The 17,668-nt window shown below is 41.9% G+C and overlaps 1 protein-coding gene across 1 annotated transcript in view; it reads right to left on the bottom strand.

The window, feature by feature from the left end:
• Nucleotides 1-684: 684 nt before the first annotated feature.
• The window catches only part of MAP4K4 (mitogen-activated protein kinase kinase kinase kinase 4), a 165,741-nt gene continuing 148,757 nt past the window's right edge, over nt 685-17,668 (bottom strand). The window contains exons 27-33 of the mRNA XM_077173407.1: nt 16,338-16,486; nt 11,051-11,180; nt 8,595-8,695; nt 7,727-7,876; nt 6,820-6,979; nt 4,643-4,782; nt 685-3,928 (exon numbers count right to left, since the gene is read on the bottom strand). Coding sequence (XP_077029522.1) covers nt 3,845-3,928; nt 4,643-4,782; nt 6,820-6,979; nt 7,727-7,876; nt 8,595-8,695; nt 11,051-11,180; nt 16,338-16,486 — 914 coding nt within the window. The 3' untranslated portion in view covers nt 685-3,844. The remainder of the gene's footprint in view (nt 3,929-4,642; nt 4,783-6,819; nt 6,980-7,726; nt 7,877-8,594; nt 8,696-11,050; nt 11,181-16,337; nt 16,487-17,668) is intronic.

A 17,668-nucleotide genomic window follows, 5' to 3' on the forward strand; every position in this document is an offset into this window, starting at 1 on the left:
CCCTATGCCTTCTGCAGATGAAAGGAAAGGCAGAAGTCTGGGACCGCAGACTTCCTCCTTCTCTTCCTCCTCTCACAGAGACCAGCCTAGTCGGAAGGAAACTTATCTCCACTGCAGAAAACAGACACAGCCTCTGGTGGAAAAACACAGGCAAAGCCCAAGGGAAACCCTGGGGGCAAAACCAGCAACTTTGCATCAAACTTCCTCAGCATTTGTGGCTTAGGAGAAGCCTGGTTTTTCTGGAACCATGCTTTAATGCCGTGCAAGAGTCCAGCTCAGGACTGCTGTTCATGCACTCTGGGCAATAAAGCAATGCCAGCTTACAAAAACCACAGGCCTGAAGGCAGCATGGCAGGAGGGCACGTTCACAATGCACCCAAGCTCTCCTTGTGCAACTTCTTTCCGGGCCTGCACTCACATTTCTATGATTTTCACTCTCCTTTCTCTGTAAAAGCAAAAATTGCAATTCTCAAAAGAGCAACTGCACCAGGAGATTGGGCTTCAAGGAAAAAAAAAAAAAAGAACAACAAAAAAAAAAGCCCTCAAAAGCCCACATTTATTGTCAAAGTCTCTAAAATTATGAGATTTGACAATAAGTCTTTTGTTCTTATGGTAACATGCAACTAGGCAACATGCAGCTTGATTTCTGCAGCCAGTAGATATTCAAAGTACTTTTCACATACAATAGGTGTCAATTTGACTTTATTTAAGGAAAAACGGGGAAAAAACAGTAATTTCCATAATACACAGAAGACAAGTTAGATAGCACTGCAAAAAAAAGGCTGAGTGTTTTACTTGTCACCAGTCTGCTTTGCAGCTCTACGATTAGTAATTTTAATGCAGTTTGTCATTTTGTATTATTGTTTAGCATCTTTATAATCAGCAGAGTTTGGGGTTATAAATCACAAAAAGTGTACTACTACTACTATGAAAAACTAAAAAACCCACAAAAATCACTTTCAAATAAACCATAAATATGTGATGCACATTAGTGTAACAAAACCATTTTTGTAAACATTTTCTCCAACATAACATGTGCATAAGATAAAAAATAAAAACACTGCAGTCATACAAGTTAGGGTTACTTTGACTTAAAGATACAGAAAATTATTACTTATTAAAGCTTAAAACTAAACCTAGGAGCTTTTCTTTTCTTCTTTGCTTACAAAAGCACTGTTTGAAGAGTTCGATGTTGGTATATGAAGTGGTTTTGTAATACTGTTTTTACCTTGCCATGTTGGCACTTCTGTGGAGGCAGAAGCTGCCAGATGGGCAGACCCTCTGAAGGAAGGAGATTTCCACCCTCCCCCGGAGCCTCAAAACTTCAACAGCACATATCCATGACCTGGGCATCCCTATAGCACTGGAGCATCTTCCTCTAGGTGAACAGCAATCAGCTTTCAAGGACTAGATTAATTTTGACCACATAGCACTGGAAGATTTAAATCACGCAGACTGACATTCGATCGAATCAGCTTCGGCAAACTACACTACAGGGCAGCTCTGTGATCACACCCATGTCTACCATCACGTTGTGTCTCTGAGTCCCCTTTAGTTCATTATAGTACAAAAGGTCGATCGTTCTTCTGGCTGACCACACCGGGCCTGAAAAGAACACATCCTTCACCTTCAACACTATCCAAAAGTCATACAATTAAAAAAAAAATAGTTCTAGGTATTCCTCCGCCAGCAAATGTAAGGCTTTCTTGAGTTTTGATTCTTTTTGGGGGTGGGGGAGTGGGGGTTGCTGTGTGCACACGCATGCGCTGGAGGTTACGCATTTACCGCTCGCTTTTCAGCCGTCTGCGATGCTCGAAGGAGAGTCCTCAGCAGCAGCGCTGATCGGGGTTGAAGGATTTACAGCAGTCAGATTTGACACCAAAAGAAGGGTCTGTTGAGTCTGAGCTTTGCACGCTTGGTGCTCTTGGCTCTTAATTGATTGTGTGACCAGTCGCTCGAGCCATCAGCTTGACTGAATTGAAGAACACGTGTTTAAAAAGCCCTACCTGTCATGCCATGAAGGAAAGTTAACCACAGCAGAAGACAAAGCCCATGAAACACTGAGAGCCTGTTCACTGAATGAACAGCTTAAGGCAGCTGTCAGCAAAATACCCCACCAAAGGAATTAGGGGGAAAAAAAAAAAAAAAAAAGAAAACAAAAAGAAAAATGGCTGAATCGTGACACTGTGCATTATTACAACACCAACAGATTATTATACACTCAAGATTTCTCAAGTAATGAACATGTAGCCACTAAACAAATTATTACTCTCAAGACATTTATTAAAATGTCAGAACTTATTCATAAAATAAAACTGACTTAAAAAAAAGAAAAAAAAAAAAAAAAGAAAGGAAAAAAGCCAGAGCTGGGATCTTACATCTAAACACAGGTATACGCTGTTTTTATGAATAAGCAGTATTAACTACATTCTTAAAAGAGTTTTAGTGCATTGCATTCTTAAAAAAGAAAAACATCACCGCCCCAAAATGTTTCCTACAACATTTAACAATTTATAGAACTAGCCTAGTTACTTTTACCTGCCTGTTACTAAGCCCATGTGTTAGAAGAGTCAAACCTCTGGTTTAGGCTAAAGTCATACTTCTATTAAGGATGAAACTGGTTTAAAAAATGCTTGCTTTACCAAATTTTGTAAGCAGATTACATTAATCAGTGTCTCACTGCCATACCGCTACGACTATTGCCCCAAGGGACTACTCGCTCCTCCTGCTGAAACTTGCTATGCAATAACAGTCAGAAACCTTTCAATCTGGTAGTTTTGGTATTAAGATTAAATTAGACATTAATGGTTTTCTTCTAAAAATGTATAAACTAAACCACCTCTTTTATTTTATGCATTAAAAACAATGAGGTAGGCACAAAAAAATAAACATATGTAGTTTGGATTTTATTTCTCTTTTTTTTCTTTTTTTTTTTCTTTTTTTTTTTAGTTCTGCGAGTGCAGACTGTGGTAAAACTGTTGTTGCACTTCTAGGTTTAAACAAAAATTAAACCTTTAACTGAGGCAGTGCTAATACTGTGACGTAACCAAGTTCTGGCCTAACACAGAATCATTATAGAAAATGAATTTTTTTTTCCTTTTTTTTTTTAATCACCTGCACATGTTTCAGGCAACACCTGGTACACAGAAAATTACTAAAGTTATTGGCCAGGCCAAAATAAAACTGCAGAAACAAAAAAACCCTAAGAATTCCACCCCAAGCCCCTTCCCACCCTCCCTGTCCCCAAAAAGAAGTTATCCTAGTCACTGTGTCTTTCACATTTTATAAATATTAACTTCTTAAAACCTGCCCCTTCCTCTTCGTCCACATATTGTCACATTACAAAAAAGAAATGTCAATTAAATACATTGTTAACATTACTAGACTAGATCTGCCCTCTGTTTCAGCCAGTCTGACACTCTACACACCACTTCTCACCTTCTCTTGCCTGCCTTCCGTCCACTCAACAAACAGCATGGTCATGGTAAGCCTGGTTTGTTTTTCTTCCGTTTCCCCCCCCTCCCTCCTCTGTTTTAACACTAACAAACAGAGTCCTTCAAATCCTAGGAACACTGGAGCTGAAGGGAAAAGAAGACCTGTAGCTTTCTAGCGTGATCCCAAATCTCAAAGACATTGTAGCACCTGATGGCAATATCTTTACAGCACCAGCTGCCTCGCAGCCTCAGTTGAAAAACATAAAGAAACCTAACACCAGTGATGCCTGCACACACATTTACACAGAGTGCTGCACTCGTGCAGGTCTGTACTCCAGTTGAAAGTAATTCCAAGTTATGAAGATCTCAGACTCTGGATGTCAGCAATTCCTCTCCAAATCCCAATGCTTCTACCAGCTCAGAAGTGAAGTCCTGCCAAGGGTCATGAAATAGACTTGACTGCTTCCACCTGACCGCACGGAGGCAAAGAAAACCTGCAAAGAAAAGACATTGGCAAATTCAACAGGCAGGACAGCAGTGGTTCCAATGTGCCTTCACTCTCCCAGTATTTGCAGTGCAATTGCAGTGGTGGTCTGGGCTGGTGGGGATGGAGCTGATGCTCCTCATAGTGGCCTGTGGGGTGCAGGGCTCTGCACCTATGTTAAACAGTGTTGTTAACACATCCCTATTTTGGCTACTGCTGAGCAACACTGGCACAGTTATCAAGGCTTTCTCTCCAGCTCCCTCACCCCTAAAAGGCCAGTGGGCTGGGATGGGCAAAAGGCTGGAAGGGACAATGCTGGGACAGCTGACCCAAACTGACCAAATGGATGTCCCATAACATACAGCATCGTGTTCACCAATAAAAGCTCAGGGAAAGGAGGGACACTGTGGTGATGACATCTGCCTTCTCAAGCAAGCATTGTGTGTGGAAAACATCTGGACATCCACCTGCCCATGGGAGACTATGTATTAAGTCTTTATTTTATAGTCTGGCTTGCATGTAGAAGCTGTCTTATTAAACTGTCCATATCTCGATCCATGAGTCTTTTTGCCTTCTGACCATTTCCTTTCCTTTCCATGGGTAAGGGGAGAGAGCTTGAGGCTGGCTGGGTGTTTGGCTGCTGCTCAGGGTCACCCCAGCCTGAGCACCCAACTGAAGTACATGTTTATAATCTTGGCAAAAACCTTGGGGGGAGGGAATGTACCTTGTCGTTGCGTTCACATAAGAATTTGAGTCTTTGTGCCCTTTTGTGCATGAACACACCATCCAAGTGTCCAGTTTCCACCGACCGTATTTCGATTGCTTTTTCTCCCCAGCCCATGATCTGGTTAGATCGGATGTATGCTTTGGAAAGAAAACAGCACATTAGGACAGGCAGAGGGCAACAGGAGAAATGGGAAAAGCATGGAATATCCTGACACAGTCTAGTTAAAAATCATCTGCATGTGCGTTATTGTAGCTACACGCATGTTCAGAGGCCTATTTCTGTCCTCAGAACATTCAAGATGCCTAAAAAATACCTAAAACATTCAAGATGCCTAAAAATTTTTTTAAACTTTAATTTCTTTTGTGTGTTTCCTATGTTATAAACTTCTTCCTTGAGCATTCATAACAAAGGAAACTTTATAACCTTTAATTAAATGGAAGGAACATTGAGTTTTTACACAGGCCTTTTCTTCCAAGTCTGAGACAAAGAGACATATTAATTAGGTGTTGACTAGGAGAAAGCAGAAGCCAAGGTTTAAATAGACTAAGCCCATCCACTACAGTGTGTCCCATGCACCAGCTCTATGTCTTATGTGTTATCTTCCCTCCTTGATGGAGTTTGTCAGCAAAAACAAAGAATGAGAGGGAAAGGTAAAATTAGAAAAAAATTATCTAGCCTCTCTTAATAGGAGTAATAATTGAAAAACTGATCTCCTTGAGAAAGCCAAATGCAGATCATTCTGTGTGGCTCACAAGAGGCTCACATTAAGCTTTCAATGTAGAAATATTATTATTTGACATACTGCATCCCTTTGTGTACAAATACAACAACAAATCAAACATTTTTCCTTCAAGTGTCACAGGCAACACAGATTAGTAGTAGCATGACCAAAAAAAAAAAAATCTATTTTTGATAGCAGTAAGCAAATGAAATAAAAAGTGAAGTCACCAACATTATAGAAAGGTATATTCACAAAGCAACTCTGGGGATAGTTTCAGGAATGCTGTCAAAAATAACACAAGGGAACTTAATGTAAGACTAAGCTATTGCCTCTGATTTGCATGCATACTTAACAGAAGAATAAAAAGGACTTCCTGGTCAGCAAAATTTAAAAATCTTTACTACTACAGTACTTTCCTTTTATATAACATATTCATAGTAGTTTTCAGTGAAATTAAATCAAATTATCTTCTACAGTAAAATGTACACCAACAGTGCATATACCATCCCGATGGTATAAAGGAAAATTATTCCTTTTTAAATTCTCCACTAGTGCTAACTGGGCCCAATAGTTAATAAAAATTGCCAGATGAGATGTTCAGATGGTGTTGGTGGGCTCAGTGCCATTTACTACTTCACAAGCATTCAAGTATCCAAAGGCTCTGGAATTGGCCAGCTGATATATTCTGCTTGCTTTTAGGATCTAGTCAAGAGTTAATCAGCACAGGAGGGAACACGCTGTGCATCTAACTTCTTTCAATTTCCTCCTGCATTGTTGCTCCTGTTGCTCAAACAGCTATCAGCCATCATCTCCCAATATGTGCAGCCATCCCACAGCCCATTAAATGCAATGTGATTGCCCAACAAAAGGAGGGTCTGCCTACAGCCCTTGCTTTGCTCTGTACTGAATTACAGCAGCACAAGCAGGAGGGACTCTGGTATGTACTTGTGTACTACACTCACTGTTCTCACTCTCAACACCTTATTTTGAGCTGGAGAGATGAGGGAGGATGGTGCTAGGAGAGATAAGCAATCTGAGGGTGAATTAAAGACATCAAATGAGGTTCACTTTTTGTTATCTACATAGACTTACCCACAGTGTTTTACTCATCTGCCACTTTATATGCCTTTATACTGAAAGGTTTCCACAACTTTGTGGCTGTCTAGCAAAAATTCTGCAGCAGGTCATGGTGAATTTCTACAGAGGACCTACAGAGGTCATAGTGAATTTCTCAATCATGAACTCCTCAACTTGATTGTTTGGGTTTTATTCACAAAAACTTCAGCACAAAGCAGATCCATATGATTACTCCTCACTTTGCACAGCTGTTTTCCAGAAATAATACAGCACTGCCTTCAGATGCAGAAGCAGCACGCTCCATGTTCCCTCCTTCTGCCCACGTGCACACAGACTCACACTCCCTAAGAGCACATGGCTCACCAGAGGCACTTACCAACTGAAGTTGGCATTTCTCCCCACTGCAGAACCACATCCTTGGTTATCCTTCCATATGTGTTGACATAAACTCCTTCATCCTCGTAGCAGACCAGCAGCTCCATCCCATCCGTGTTTGGGAGGATGATGATTGCGTGAGGTTGGATACTACTCTGGATCTACAGAGACAGAAGGGGAAGCGTTTAATGCTGCAGAGCCTGTGCTAGAAGAAAGGGATGGGGGATTCTGGTTTTGGCTGACACATCAGGGATCCACAGAATCATAGGATGGCTTGGATGGAAGGGACCCTAAAGATCATTCACTAAATTCACTCACTTTACAAGTGCTCTATCTGCTGCCCTCAAGCTAGACACCACAGTGACCAAGACCTGTAAACCCTTGGAGCAGAAATCCTCTTAAGGCAGACATCTAAACTGAGGAAAGATTAATTTCTCTGTAGGGGTCCCCATTTCTTTCCATATGCAGAAAGGGAGCCTGGGGCAAGCTAAAGACAACGGGAAACCTTGGCAGCTAAAGTCACCTGGTCTTTGCCAACCCTTTCTTGGGTTGCAAGAACCCAATCCTTGGCTGTTATGTCATTTGTGCTGCTGGACATTTGCAGGGTACTCGGGCATTTAGCTGCCACCCCTGACACAGCCACACTGGTCTCATCAGATCTCAGTGAGCAACTCCAAACCATAGAGACACACTGACTATGAGGTGAGGACTGACTGTGAGACAAACTCCACAGCACATGTGGCCATATCTGCTCAGTCCCCTGCACCCAATATACCACTGCAAACAACTGGCAGTGATCCCCAGGGACAGCCTGACACATTGGTCATTTAGGGAAAGGAAGGGGTTGGATGTAGGGGGTGACCCACCAGAAAGAAAGAGAAAAAGCCAGACACAACAGCAGCTCTTACATGTGTTGGTAGATAAATATCATAGACCGATCCTGAATCCACATCCACAGCATGGAAGCCAGCGCAGGAGCCATAGATCACTTTTAGTCTCTGACCCTCTTCTACAGTGAGATCCACCAGCAATGGCTTATGTACCAATTCTCCAAATGACTGTGAGACAACCATCAGTGAGATTACTTTACTGCTTAGAACAACAATGGGGTTTATAAAAACATGCTCACATGCACACATTGTGGATTTATTCCTCCACATCCCTCTGGCCCCTGGACACCAAAGGCATTAGGCTGACACATCTCTCATGGACAGGCTACTCTGCAAACTGCTGCATTTCAATCACCTAAGCTATTTTCTATAGGGTTTACTCAGTCCATTCGATTTTCTATTAAGAATTGTTCTCCCCAAAGTCCAGGGCAATTGGGCACTCCTGTAGTACTTCAATCTACAACCCACAGTAACTGTCTGTAAACCAGCCTGGCAATTATACCAAGCCAGCTGATTTCATTCTAGCAATATTCAAAACCAGTCCCATAGCATTGCTGAATATCACTTCATTGCTTGCTCTGCTCAGACAAAGCAGCTTAGACTCAGTCCACTTCTCTCTGTCCCATATTTTATTAATAGAGAGAGCAAACAAAAACTTGTGATGTTGTGTCATTAGTTTATGCTCAGTTGCAATTTAGAGCTTTAAATGTATTGACTCTTAGAATTAAAAAAAAAACCTCCAAAATTAAAATATAACACTAAGTTTGTGGAGATTTATCAAAGAACTTGGAATATGGCCATGACACAATGTCAGAACATTTTTGTAAAAGGGATAACTGCAGGTGGTTATGAGAAAATCCGATCTATGACTGAAATATACTGTTACCTTAAAGGCCATAAATTTATGGTATGGCTTTGGTGCCCATGCATAGACTTCCACAGAACTCTTCAATGCAATTACCAAGAACTTGATTCTTTCATATTTTACTGAAATTAAAGAAAACAAACAAGAATTGAGCATAATTCCAAAGTCATTCCAGTTACATCAAGAAAGAAGACAAGTTATGTAAGCATGAAGAAATACTGTAATTTTGAGAGTTTAGTAGCATTGCATTTTAGGATTGTACTTCTGTGTAGTACTCTGATACATTTATGCTACATAAGTCATTACTCTTACTAGCAAGTGACCATCTTATAATCTTCAGAATTAACTAGTCACTACTTATTTCCACTTATGTTTTTCCATAGTGGATAGTGCTTAGTCATCAAGCCAAGAAAAGCTGCTTTCAGGAACATTCCAATAAAAGAGGGCCATCCATGACTGTAGAAGAGTCCATTACTGGCAGTTCCAGTCACGACAGTGCTAGTCTGAGCTGATGGAAAAATTACCCAGAGGAAAGGAGGAAGAAATGAAAATTACAACATCATTAAATTTCAAAAGCAAAAGACAAGCTTAACAGTGGAGCACTTTCCTTTGTCCCTAAATTCTGAGATAACTCATTTGGGAAAAAGAAAACAAAAATCACATAATTTATCAGAAATAAAGTGTCATTATACTAGTGAACCATGCTACTACTTGCTCTTTGAACTCTGCAGGAAAGAAAGACTGAGCTGTAAGTGTTAAGGGACTTGACACTTCTTCAACAGACAAAAAAACGTCTCTCAACCTCCACAGCTGTACTGACTAAAAACAGAGCTTTTGTTCGGTCTTGTCTAGCTTACAAGACTTCCTGGAATTTTTTCACGGGGAAGAGGGGGCTGTTGAACAAAACCACCTCATCTGTGAAAGGGGACATTTGATAATTCTTATTATTTGCTCTGGGTGCTATCTGGGAATTCACCCAAATCTTAAGTTTCAAAAGAGCAATTTCTCATTTAGAGGAGCCAAAAGTTGCCTGAAGCAACTGAGATCCATAAATACCACTTCACCCTGACATCGGAGACCCCTGTTGCATCAAAGAGACAAGGAAGTGATCAGTGCCAGCTGCCTCGGTGACAGCGTCCAGACCGCAAGCCCAGCTACTGGCAGAGCTCTCCTCCTTGGGAACTGAAGCGCAGCTGTCAGAGGCCTCGCACTACCTGAAAAAATCCACTGTATTTCTGTGGTTCAGAGGGAAGTTCAGTGCCAGGCTGTAGCCCAGGCTAACAAACCCCTCTTCATCAGGAAGAGAATGCTCTTTGTTTCAGACGCTTCCCTGCTGGAAAGCCTCCTTTCAATAGCTGCTGATGTATTGTTAACAGGCCACTTCATTATGCTGCTGACACCCTGGGGTCTGATACCAGAGGAGTGCATTATTAATTGTTTTCGGGGTCAGGCTCCTGGCTCAGCAGTCACTTACTGCCATTGTTATTGATTACGCCCCATTAGCAGGTTTTTCCAAGAGCACACGCATGATAGGAGGAGACTGAGAACAGTTTGATTGCTGCTGCTCCACACTGACTGACACAGCTGGAAAGGAACTGAGCTGGCTCCTGGGAGAAAAATCAAATCAGAGGCAACATCCAGTGCCCATTAGGATGCACCGTGAAACTGAAGCAGCAGAAAGAGCTCTTGGTTCATATTCCCACCTGCAGGGCAGCAGGCTCACTGAATATACTCCACTGGCTGTGAATGCCACATGTCCTTTCACCAGCTTTGGTGGAAGTTTCTATACCCAAATCCATTTAAATTACTTAAAACCACTCAAAGGGCACCTGCCTGGTGAAAACACATTTGATTCTGTAACTGTACTGCAGCAGATCTGAGATGGCATTAGGGAATTTCATGAGCTAAGAGGAATCAGTTAATCACTCTGGAGTTACAGACATGCTTCTGTGCCTAGGTTCTTCCCCAAAGCTCATCTGCTACCTGGGCTTTCTTTTTCCTCACACTTTTTTTTTTCTTTCTCCCAGTCTCGAAAATCTACATTAAAGAGAGACTTTTTCAATCTATTCCAGCACGTAAATTCATCATGGTAAAAAATATGGGAAACTCGCTAGTAAAGGAAACAGTTGCTGGAATCCCTCTATTACCTGAAGAGGGGGTGAAATGTTACCAGCCCTCACTGCCCAGATCAGCACCCCTCTGGAAGCTGCATCCATTACAGGAAGGAGATGGATGGGATTTGCACACTCTCCAGTTCCCAACCCATCATCCCACCACAAAACTCCCTCTCATCTTCGATTTAACCCTGTAACTTGTCATTTTGGTGCTTTGCCAGCAAGTTCACTCTGAGAAACAGATAAAACAGCTAGAACTAGAACCAACCAAACCATAAACCCAATAGCTACATGTACTGCAGTTCCCTTTCTCAGCCATCCTTTATCCCAACTATTTGGTTACTTACTGCATTTGCTACTCACCAACTTTATAGTGCACACAGCCTTCCAAGTCGCCCACCGTTGTCCAGCCCTGTTTCTTTTCTACCTCAGGATCATTGTGCAGGATTTTATTTCTTAACCACGACAAATAGTAAACTCGCAACTTGTTCTTCTTACCTGAACACAAAATGAAAAAAAAAAAGGTTTATCTCCACAGGAAGATACTTGCAAAAAGCCCTACCCAGGCAAACAGAAAGCTCTGCAAAACAAACCAACAATGAAGGAGAAAATGCTGCAACCACAGAAATCTCTCTCAGTTTTTCATCCACAACAGCTTCACTCCAGACTCCACCCAGACATGCCCTTTCCTGTTAATCAATGATAGATACACGTGGTAATACCACACAAACATAAATGACAAACTCAAGGGAACAACTCTTCAGCTATCTGGTTCTTAGGACCAAGACAACTTCCACTAGAACAGGGAACTCCCACAACAAAAGCACCAAAGAGTCATGCACTGGAAAAAAAAAAAAAAAATATGTATATATATATATATATATCTGAGTCAGAATGGCTCTTTTGGACACAAAACTGCAGGAGAGCAGCAGGACGGAATGTGAAACTTCATCTGCTTGCTAAAAGCTGATGACTGCTTTGTCAGCAGCCCTCCCCTTGAGCTGCAAGGGTGTAATACTTACCAGGCTGCACACAGAAACTGAGAGAGGTGTTTCTTCTCCACAGGTGAAAGAAGCTACCTGCCCAGGCTGCCCTATCTTCAACTGACACAGCATCTGCCACGTCATCAAAATACAGCTCAGACTTTTAACTCTCAATACAAGAAGGCCTCTTAGAATGCAATCCAAGGTTCATGATAAAGTTTACCACTGATTCTTTAACAATTAATGGCCTACAAAGCATTTACTGAGCTTGTGAGAAGATGGCCCTAAATGCACATACTCAAAGCTTGCATCCTCTTTTTCTCCAGCTGCTTTGCTGCTTGGAACCATTACAGTTTCACAGATTAAGCTGCGGCTGAGGAAGGGAGATCATCCCTGCTTTGACCAGTAGCCATTTAACAAGGCTGCATGAGGTCTCTTGGAAAGGAAGGGCTACAGGAGATGCCCTCAGGGACCCTACTCGTCAGCAGAGCAGCTCCATGCTCTGCTGCACCAGGAACAATGAGGAGCCATGTGTCTTTCCAGTGTTTCAGCTATTGGAGGTGAGAGGGAGACAGGTGTCCTGTACTGCAGTCACTGCTGGGCTGGCCAAGCAGCACCATACTGGTCTGTGCTGCCAAAAGCCACTACCTATCAAGATGCCACACCTGTCAGCCTGCCAGCCAGATCCAGCTATAGAGTTCAGCTAAATGTCTTTAATTTGTCATTTACATTTTCACAGGACACAGACAGATTAGTTCCCAGGTGGCTGCTCAGGGGATACTGGCTGCAGCAGGACAAGAGGCCTGAGCACTGAGACCATCCTGCTGTGCACAGCCAGCTCCACACTGCGGGGCTGGAGCTGGCACAGATCCCCTACCCTGACAGTAAGGGATCCCCTAACAGAGCCAGGCTTGTCAGGAAAAGCATCTGCAGGAGCTGGGGCAGCAATGTGGGGAAGCACAGCTTGCAAACAGGATTCTCCATGGACTCCAGCACCATAAGCCATTGCATTAAAAAGACACACGGCCTAAAAGATATTTTTATGATTACTTGGATGGGAAAGGACAGGAGGAAAAGAGGAGGCAATTTCAAAGTAAAAAATCTGTTCACTAAGCTTAAAGTGGAATTGGAGAGGTAATTGTAAATACTGGATCTGATACTCAGTTTTAAAAGCCCTTCTGTTCTGATGCCATGCAATGAAATGTGAAGTAACACTGCACTATCTTTTGTTTATCTCCATTACAAATGGGAGTATAGATTTGGCAGTAAATGAGTACCCTGATTTACCTCCAGACTTAATGTTTAGAAAGCTATGTTTCAGAAAGGGGTAAAGCCCTACCACTCCTGTAGCTTTCTCAAGATCTGGAGGACTAGTGAAGGAAACAGTATTTCCAAAAGTCCCACATGTAACCAAGAAAAGGTCCTTCCACGAAAACACTGCAAATGATAGCCACAAGGGCTCTTTTAAGAACACTGAAAAATAGGAAACATAGTTCAGATCAGAAGCCCACTGAGTTCTGGGCAAGAAAGAGCTCAGAGGGCTCAGGGTCTCTACAATGTACCAAATGCTTTCAAAACCGTGCTGAGTCCCTACCCACAAGGAGACAAATTCTGCCTCAGATATTTCCATGGTTGTAGGTTCCCCAGTAGCTTAGTCAAACTTTAAGACTCAGAATAAACAGTGCACATGGGAATTTCCCAGCATGCGGCTACTTTTTCCTTTTAATTCACATGATATGCACCAGGGTATTTCTCTCCAACCAGAAACATTTTTCAAAACAACTGAGAAATATCTCAAATGTGTTCCCATTGTGTTCTGGTGTCTAGACCACAAGGAAAAGTCACAAGACAGGAAATTCCTCTGCCTTTCTGCAGCCTGACATGAAAAGAGCAGAACCGGTTAGTTATATAAACATGGCTATGCATTTATTTCAACAAGTTATGCTGCTCTTAATGCTCACATTTGGAATGGGGGAGATTAGATCCTTCTCTTTTTAAAGCTCTACCAGTCAGTTAAAACAGCCCTCAAAATTCTGGTATTTTTTATTTTTTGCATGGATCTAATCTCTATGATCATGAAATAAGAAAGAAAACTCTGCTCCAGCCATCAAATGAACTAATCAGACAGCGAATTCTGTGAGAACACCCAGCTTGGATTCTCCCACAGACATAGTTTCAAATGCAAGGTCCTTTTTCCTATACTGAGTTTTTTGTTTTTATTGTCACTGTGGTTTTTAATTATTGAGCAGGCAGATTCCAACCAGTTCTTCCACTCTGTCATCTCTTCCTACCTTCCTGGTGCCACCATCAGCCAGCTGGGCTGGCAAAACCCTCAGGGAGCCACAACTGGAGCGTGTTCTGCATGCACGTTGCTGCTCTCTCCTCCAGCATTTTATGACTCTGCACTGTACCACCTGAGCAGATGAAATTGCTTTTTGCCTCTCAACAGCATGAACTGAAGCACCAATCAACTACTCTTGCTTTACCTGCAAGGCTCTCTTGTACTATTTCTAGCAGGCTCAGTATCTCAGTATCAAAAGCTTTGTTGTCAGAAAGTTCTGTATTTCAAACATAAATTGGGCCAAGAACTGATTTCATGTTTTCAGACTCTATTGTCTATTCAAAGCAAGTTTAGGTGACAATCCTCTCAAGATCCTAACACACTGCAACTTCTTCGCACAACGTGGTGACACCTTTCAAACCCTACCACCATCAGCACATCACTTCCCAAAAAACTCAGGGGGACAAACGGCTGAGTGCACCACAGTGAGCTGAACAATGCTTCCAGCAAGGCTGTAGCAGTGCTGGGACAAAGCTCAGAGACAGTTCCACCACTAATCTGCCAAAACACACCATTTGCAGAAACATACCCTCAACTCCAGCATTCCAATTTTGCCTGGAGAGGTGAAGCAACGCATCATAAATAAAAAGATACTTAGGGAAGTCCAGCATGAGGGTAAAGAACTGAGATGTGCAGCACAGAAGACAAAAGCGGGATATAAGGGGAAGTTTGGGCATAACAGCATTATATTTTCACTGAATATGCTCCCCCAGCCCTGCCTTTCACTGGGCAAGAATGCCTCTTCTGCCTCATACTCCAGTAACCTCCCATAAAACATAGGAGATGGCACAGACACAAAGGCAAGAACAACCAAGGATCAGCTGATTTCTTAAGGGTTAATGTAGCGTGTCTCCACAGAGGAAGCAATAGTTTTGAAGGAAACAAAGAAAACGGATGTGTCAGGGTACTCCAATTGTGACTGATGCAAAAATAAATAAACTTAAAACAATTATATACAAGACTGAATCACAGACACTTGTGATTTGTGTAGGATATGTTTCAAACCAACTGATTTTACACAAGTTGGATTATTCAATATTTTTGTTGACAAGGTCTGCTATAAAATAAACTCTATCAAATAGTGCCTTTCAAACAGCTTATATTTTAACATACTGCATTAGACATCAAAAGGACACACAGCAGGTTGTGTATTTTTAAACGCTGCTTGATTCATCTTTTTCTTTTTATAGATTTCACAGCATAGCTGTATCTGAGCATGTAGCAAGTGACAAGCCAATAAAATTCAGTTGTTCCAGACAGAAACAAATCCCGTGTTGATGACAGCAGCATGGGCATGGCTCTTTGGATCTGTGGTAACACACCACCAATGCACTAAATTCCACTAAATGTCTAATATGTGTCCTTTTGAACAAGTGTTGGGAGAGCCAGAGAGCTCCTCCAGCACACTTAGAGAAGTTCCAGAGCCTCAAAAAAATTTAGGTGGATTTGAAAAACAACAGCGAATCCTGTGAGAAACCTCACGTAACATCCTCTCCCTGTCACACACACACAACAGAGCAAAGGCTGATTTCCCAAACCAAACAAAACAAAAGGTAACTGGCTGAACAGCACCTGTGAAGAAAGACCAACAATGCACCACATCAGATTGTTCAACAGCAGGTTAAACTTATGCCATAATTTATACCATAACTTTCTGGAGCCAAAGAGTCTGGAACCTCAAGCTTCATAAAACACATTTTTTATCAGCACACACAAAACAAACACAAGCATCACCACCACCCTTCATCTCCCACTGCTTTGCCATTCCCAAGTTGCACCCAGTGAGAGACCAGGCACCAATCTGCCTTCTCACTCTGGTTATTTCCACACCATGTACACACTGTACTACTCACTCTCACACTTTTACTGCACATCACTCTTACTTCCTTATTTTGCAAGAGCTTTCCTCATTCTACAGATATTAACACACAAGAAAAATGTTCTTAAACCCAAGGAGCACTTAGTGTTTTAGTTAGAAAGAGGCCAGGTAGAAAGTAATCATGACAGAGGGAAAGAATGCTATTTTCCCAAACTTCACAAACATTAACTTCCAGCTCTCAAATACTGAACAAGGAAACAGAGTCAGACATTTCTCACAAACTCATGCAGCATTTTTAAAGGTCACTCCACAGAAGGAAGGACAGGGAGCAAGCAGGCATGGGTGTTGTGTGGAAAACTTGCAGAAATAAACTGAAGACTCAGAGATGAAATGATGGGAAACCCACTGACTTCAGTCAGGACTTCCCCCTCAAAGCACAGGCTGCCAAGAAAATCTTTCTGCCATACCATGTCACATGGAGGTAAAATATGACATTCAACAGTCAACCTTACCAGAAATTGTCACCAAGACATTCAGCCCTTCAAGTACATCCATTTGCTGGAATCGTCTTCGATTGATGAGTGGATAAACCTTCCCCTGCCCGCTTCTGTCTAGCAGCATCAGACCACTTTCAGTGCCCACCAACAAGTTCACTCCTAGAAAAAACAAAACCAGAGATCCAAGTTAGTAAGCACTTTTTCTCACATATTCTGAGGAAATGATGACTGACAGAGCAACTGTCTTGTTTCAATCAGGTCTAACCACAGCTGCTTGGGTCTCCATTGCCTGTAGCCTAAAAGATCTCCTGCTGCAGAGGCTCTCTACACTACCTGCCCACAGTGACTACTGACACCAAACAGTGTTCAAGAGACTGGTAGACCACAGAGAGCTTTCTAGAGCACCAGTTCCCAAAAAATAAGGCATACTAATGTGGAAGGACAGATAAGGCACAAAGAGGTATGCAAGCCTATGCATTCCAAGGATGTGTTAGCTGTTGTTAGGGGGGTGGTAGCAGGATGCTCTTGACAAGGACGTGGCAATAAAAACAGTTCCCACTGAGAGAAACAGGTTGTGTTGCAGCCCTTCCACAAAAGGGTAAGCACTGGGTTTGTTCCCAGCTTCACAACAATCTTTTCCATCTGAATGTTAAAACTAGAGGAACTACAGTAATCTTGTGTTTCCAAAGGCTTCTCCTAAAGATCAAGGAAATACAGATGAGAAAAGTCAGTAGGCCAGTTTCTTTACACTAAGTTTCAAAGGTCCACTGGAACACTCCAAGAGTCCATAAAACCTTACTATTTAGAATCAATTACATTTTTTTGATATAGTAGATATATATGGAACTAAGTTTTAAATATCTATTAATATATTATCACTCTTAAATTTAATAACTATTTCTTTGCAATAGTATTTAAGTCCAGAAGTTCACAAATTTTGCAGAGACAGTTCAAGTACAGTACAAGAAATGGAAATCACATCAATGTATGACTCACTTGATTAGACTTCCGTGTTGCAATCCCAATACAAAATTTGCCATGCTTTAGCACAATAAAATAATGAAGTAAGAAAAGCAAAACTCACACAAGATGGTCATAGTTACACTGCTGAATGGTCTTAATCCCTAGTCAGACAATTAACCCCCACATACAACTACACTGGGGCCAATAGGCTCTTTTCTGATAGAGCAGGTGGGCCCAAGGCCAGGGGTGTGTGTGTGTGTGTATATATCAGTGCACCTACAGCAGTGATGTGCCTTCTCAGAGTACTGAAAAAGGGCATATTGCTCACCTAAACACTCCCTGGATACCAGGCATGGGAGAGGCTTGCAAAAAGGAGGG

Source organism: Agelaius phoeniceus, chromosome 2 (assembly GCF_051311805.1).
Source record: "Agelaius phoeniceus isolate bAgePho1 chromosome 2, bAgePho1.hap1, whole genome shotgun sequence".
Lineage (NCBI taxonomy): Eukaryota > Metazoa > Chordata > Aves > Passeriformes > Icteridae > Agelaius > Agelaius phoeniceus.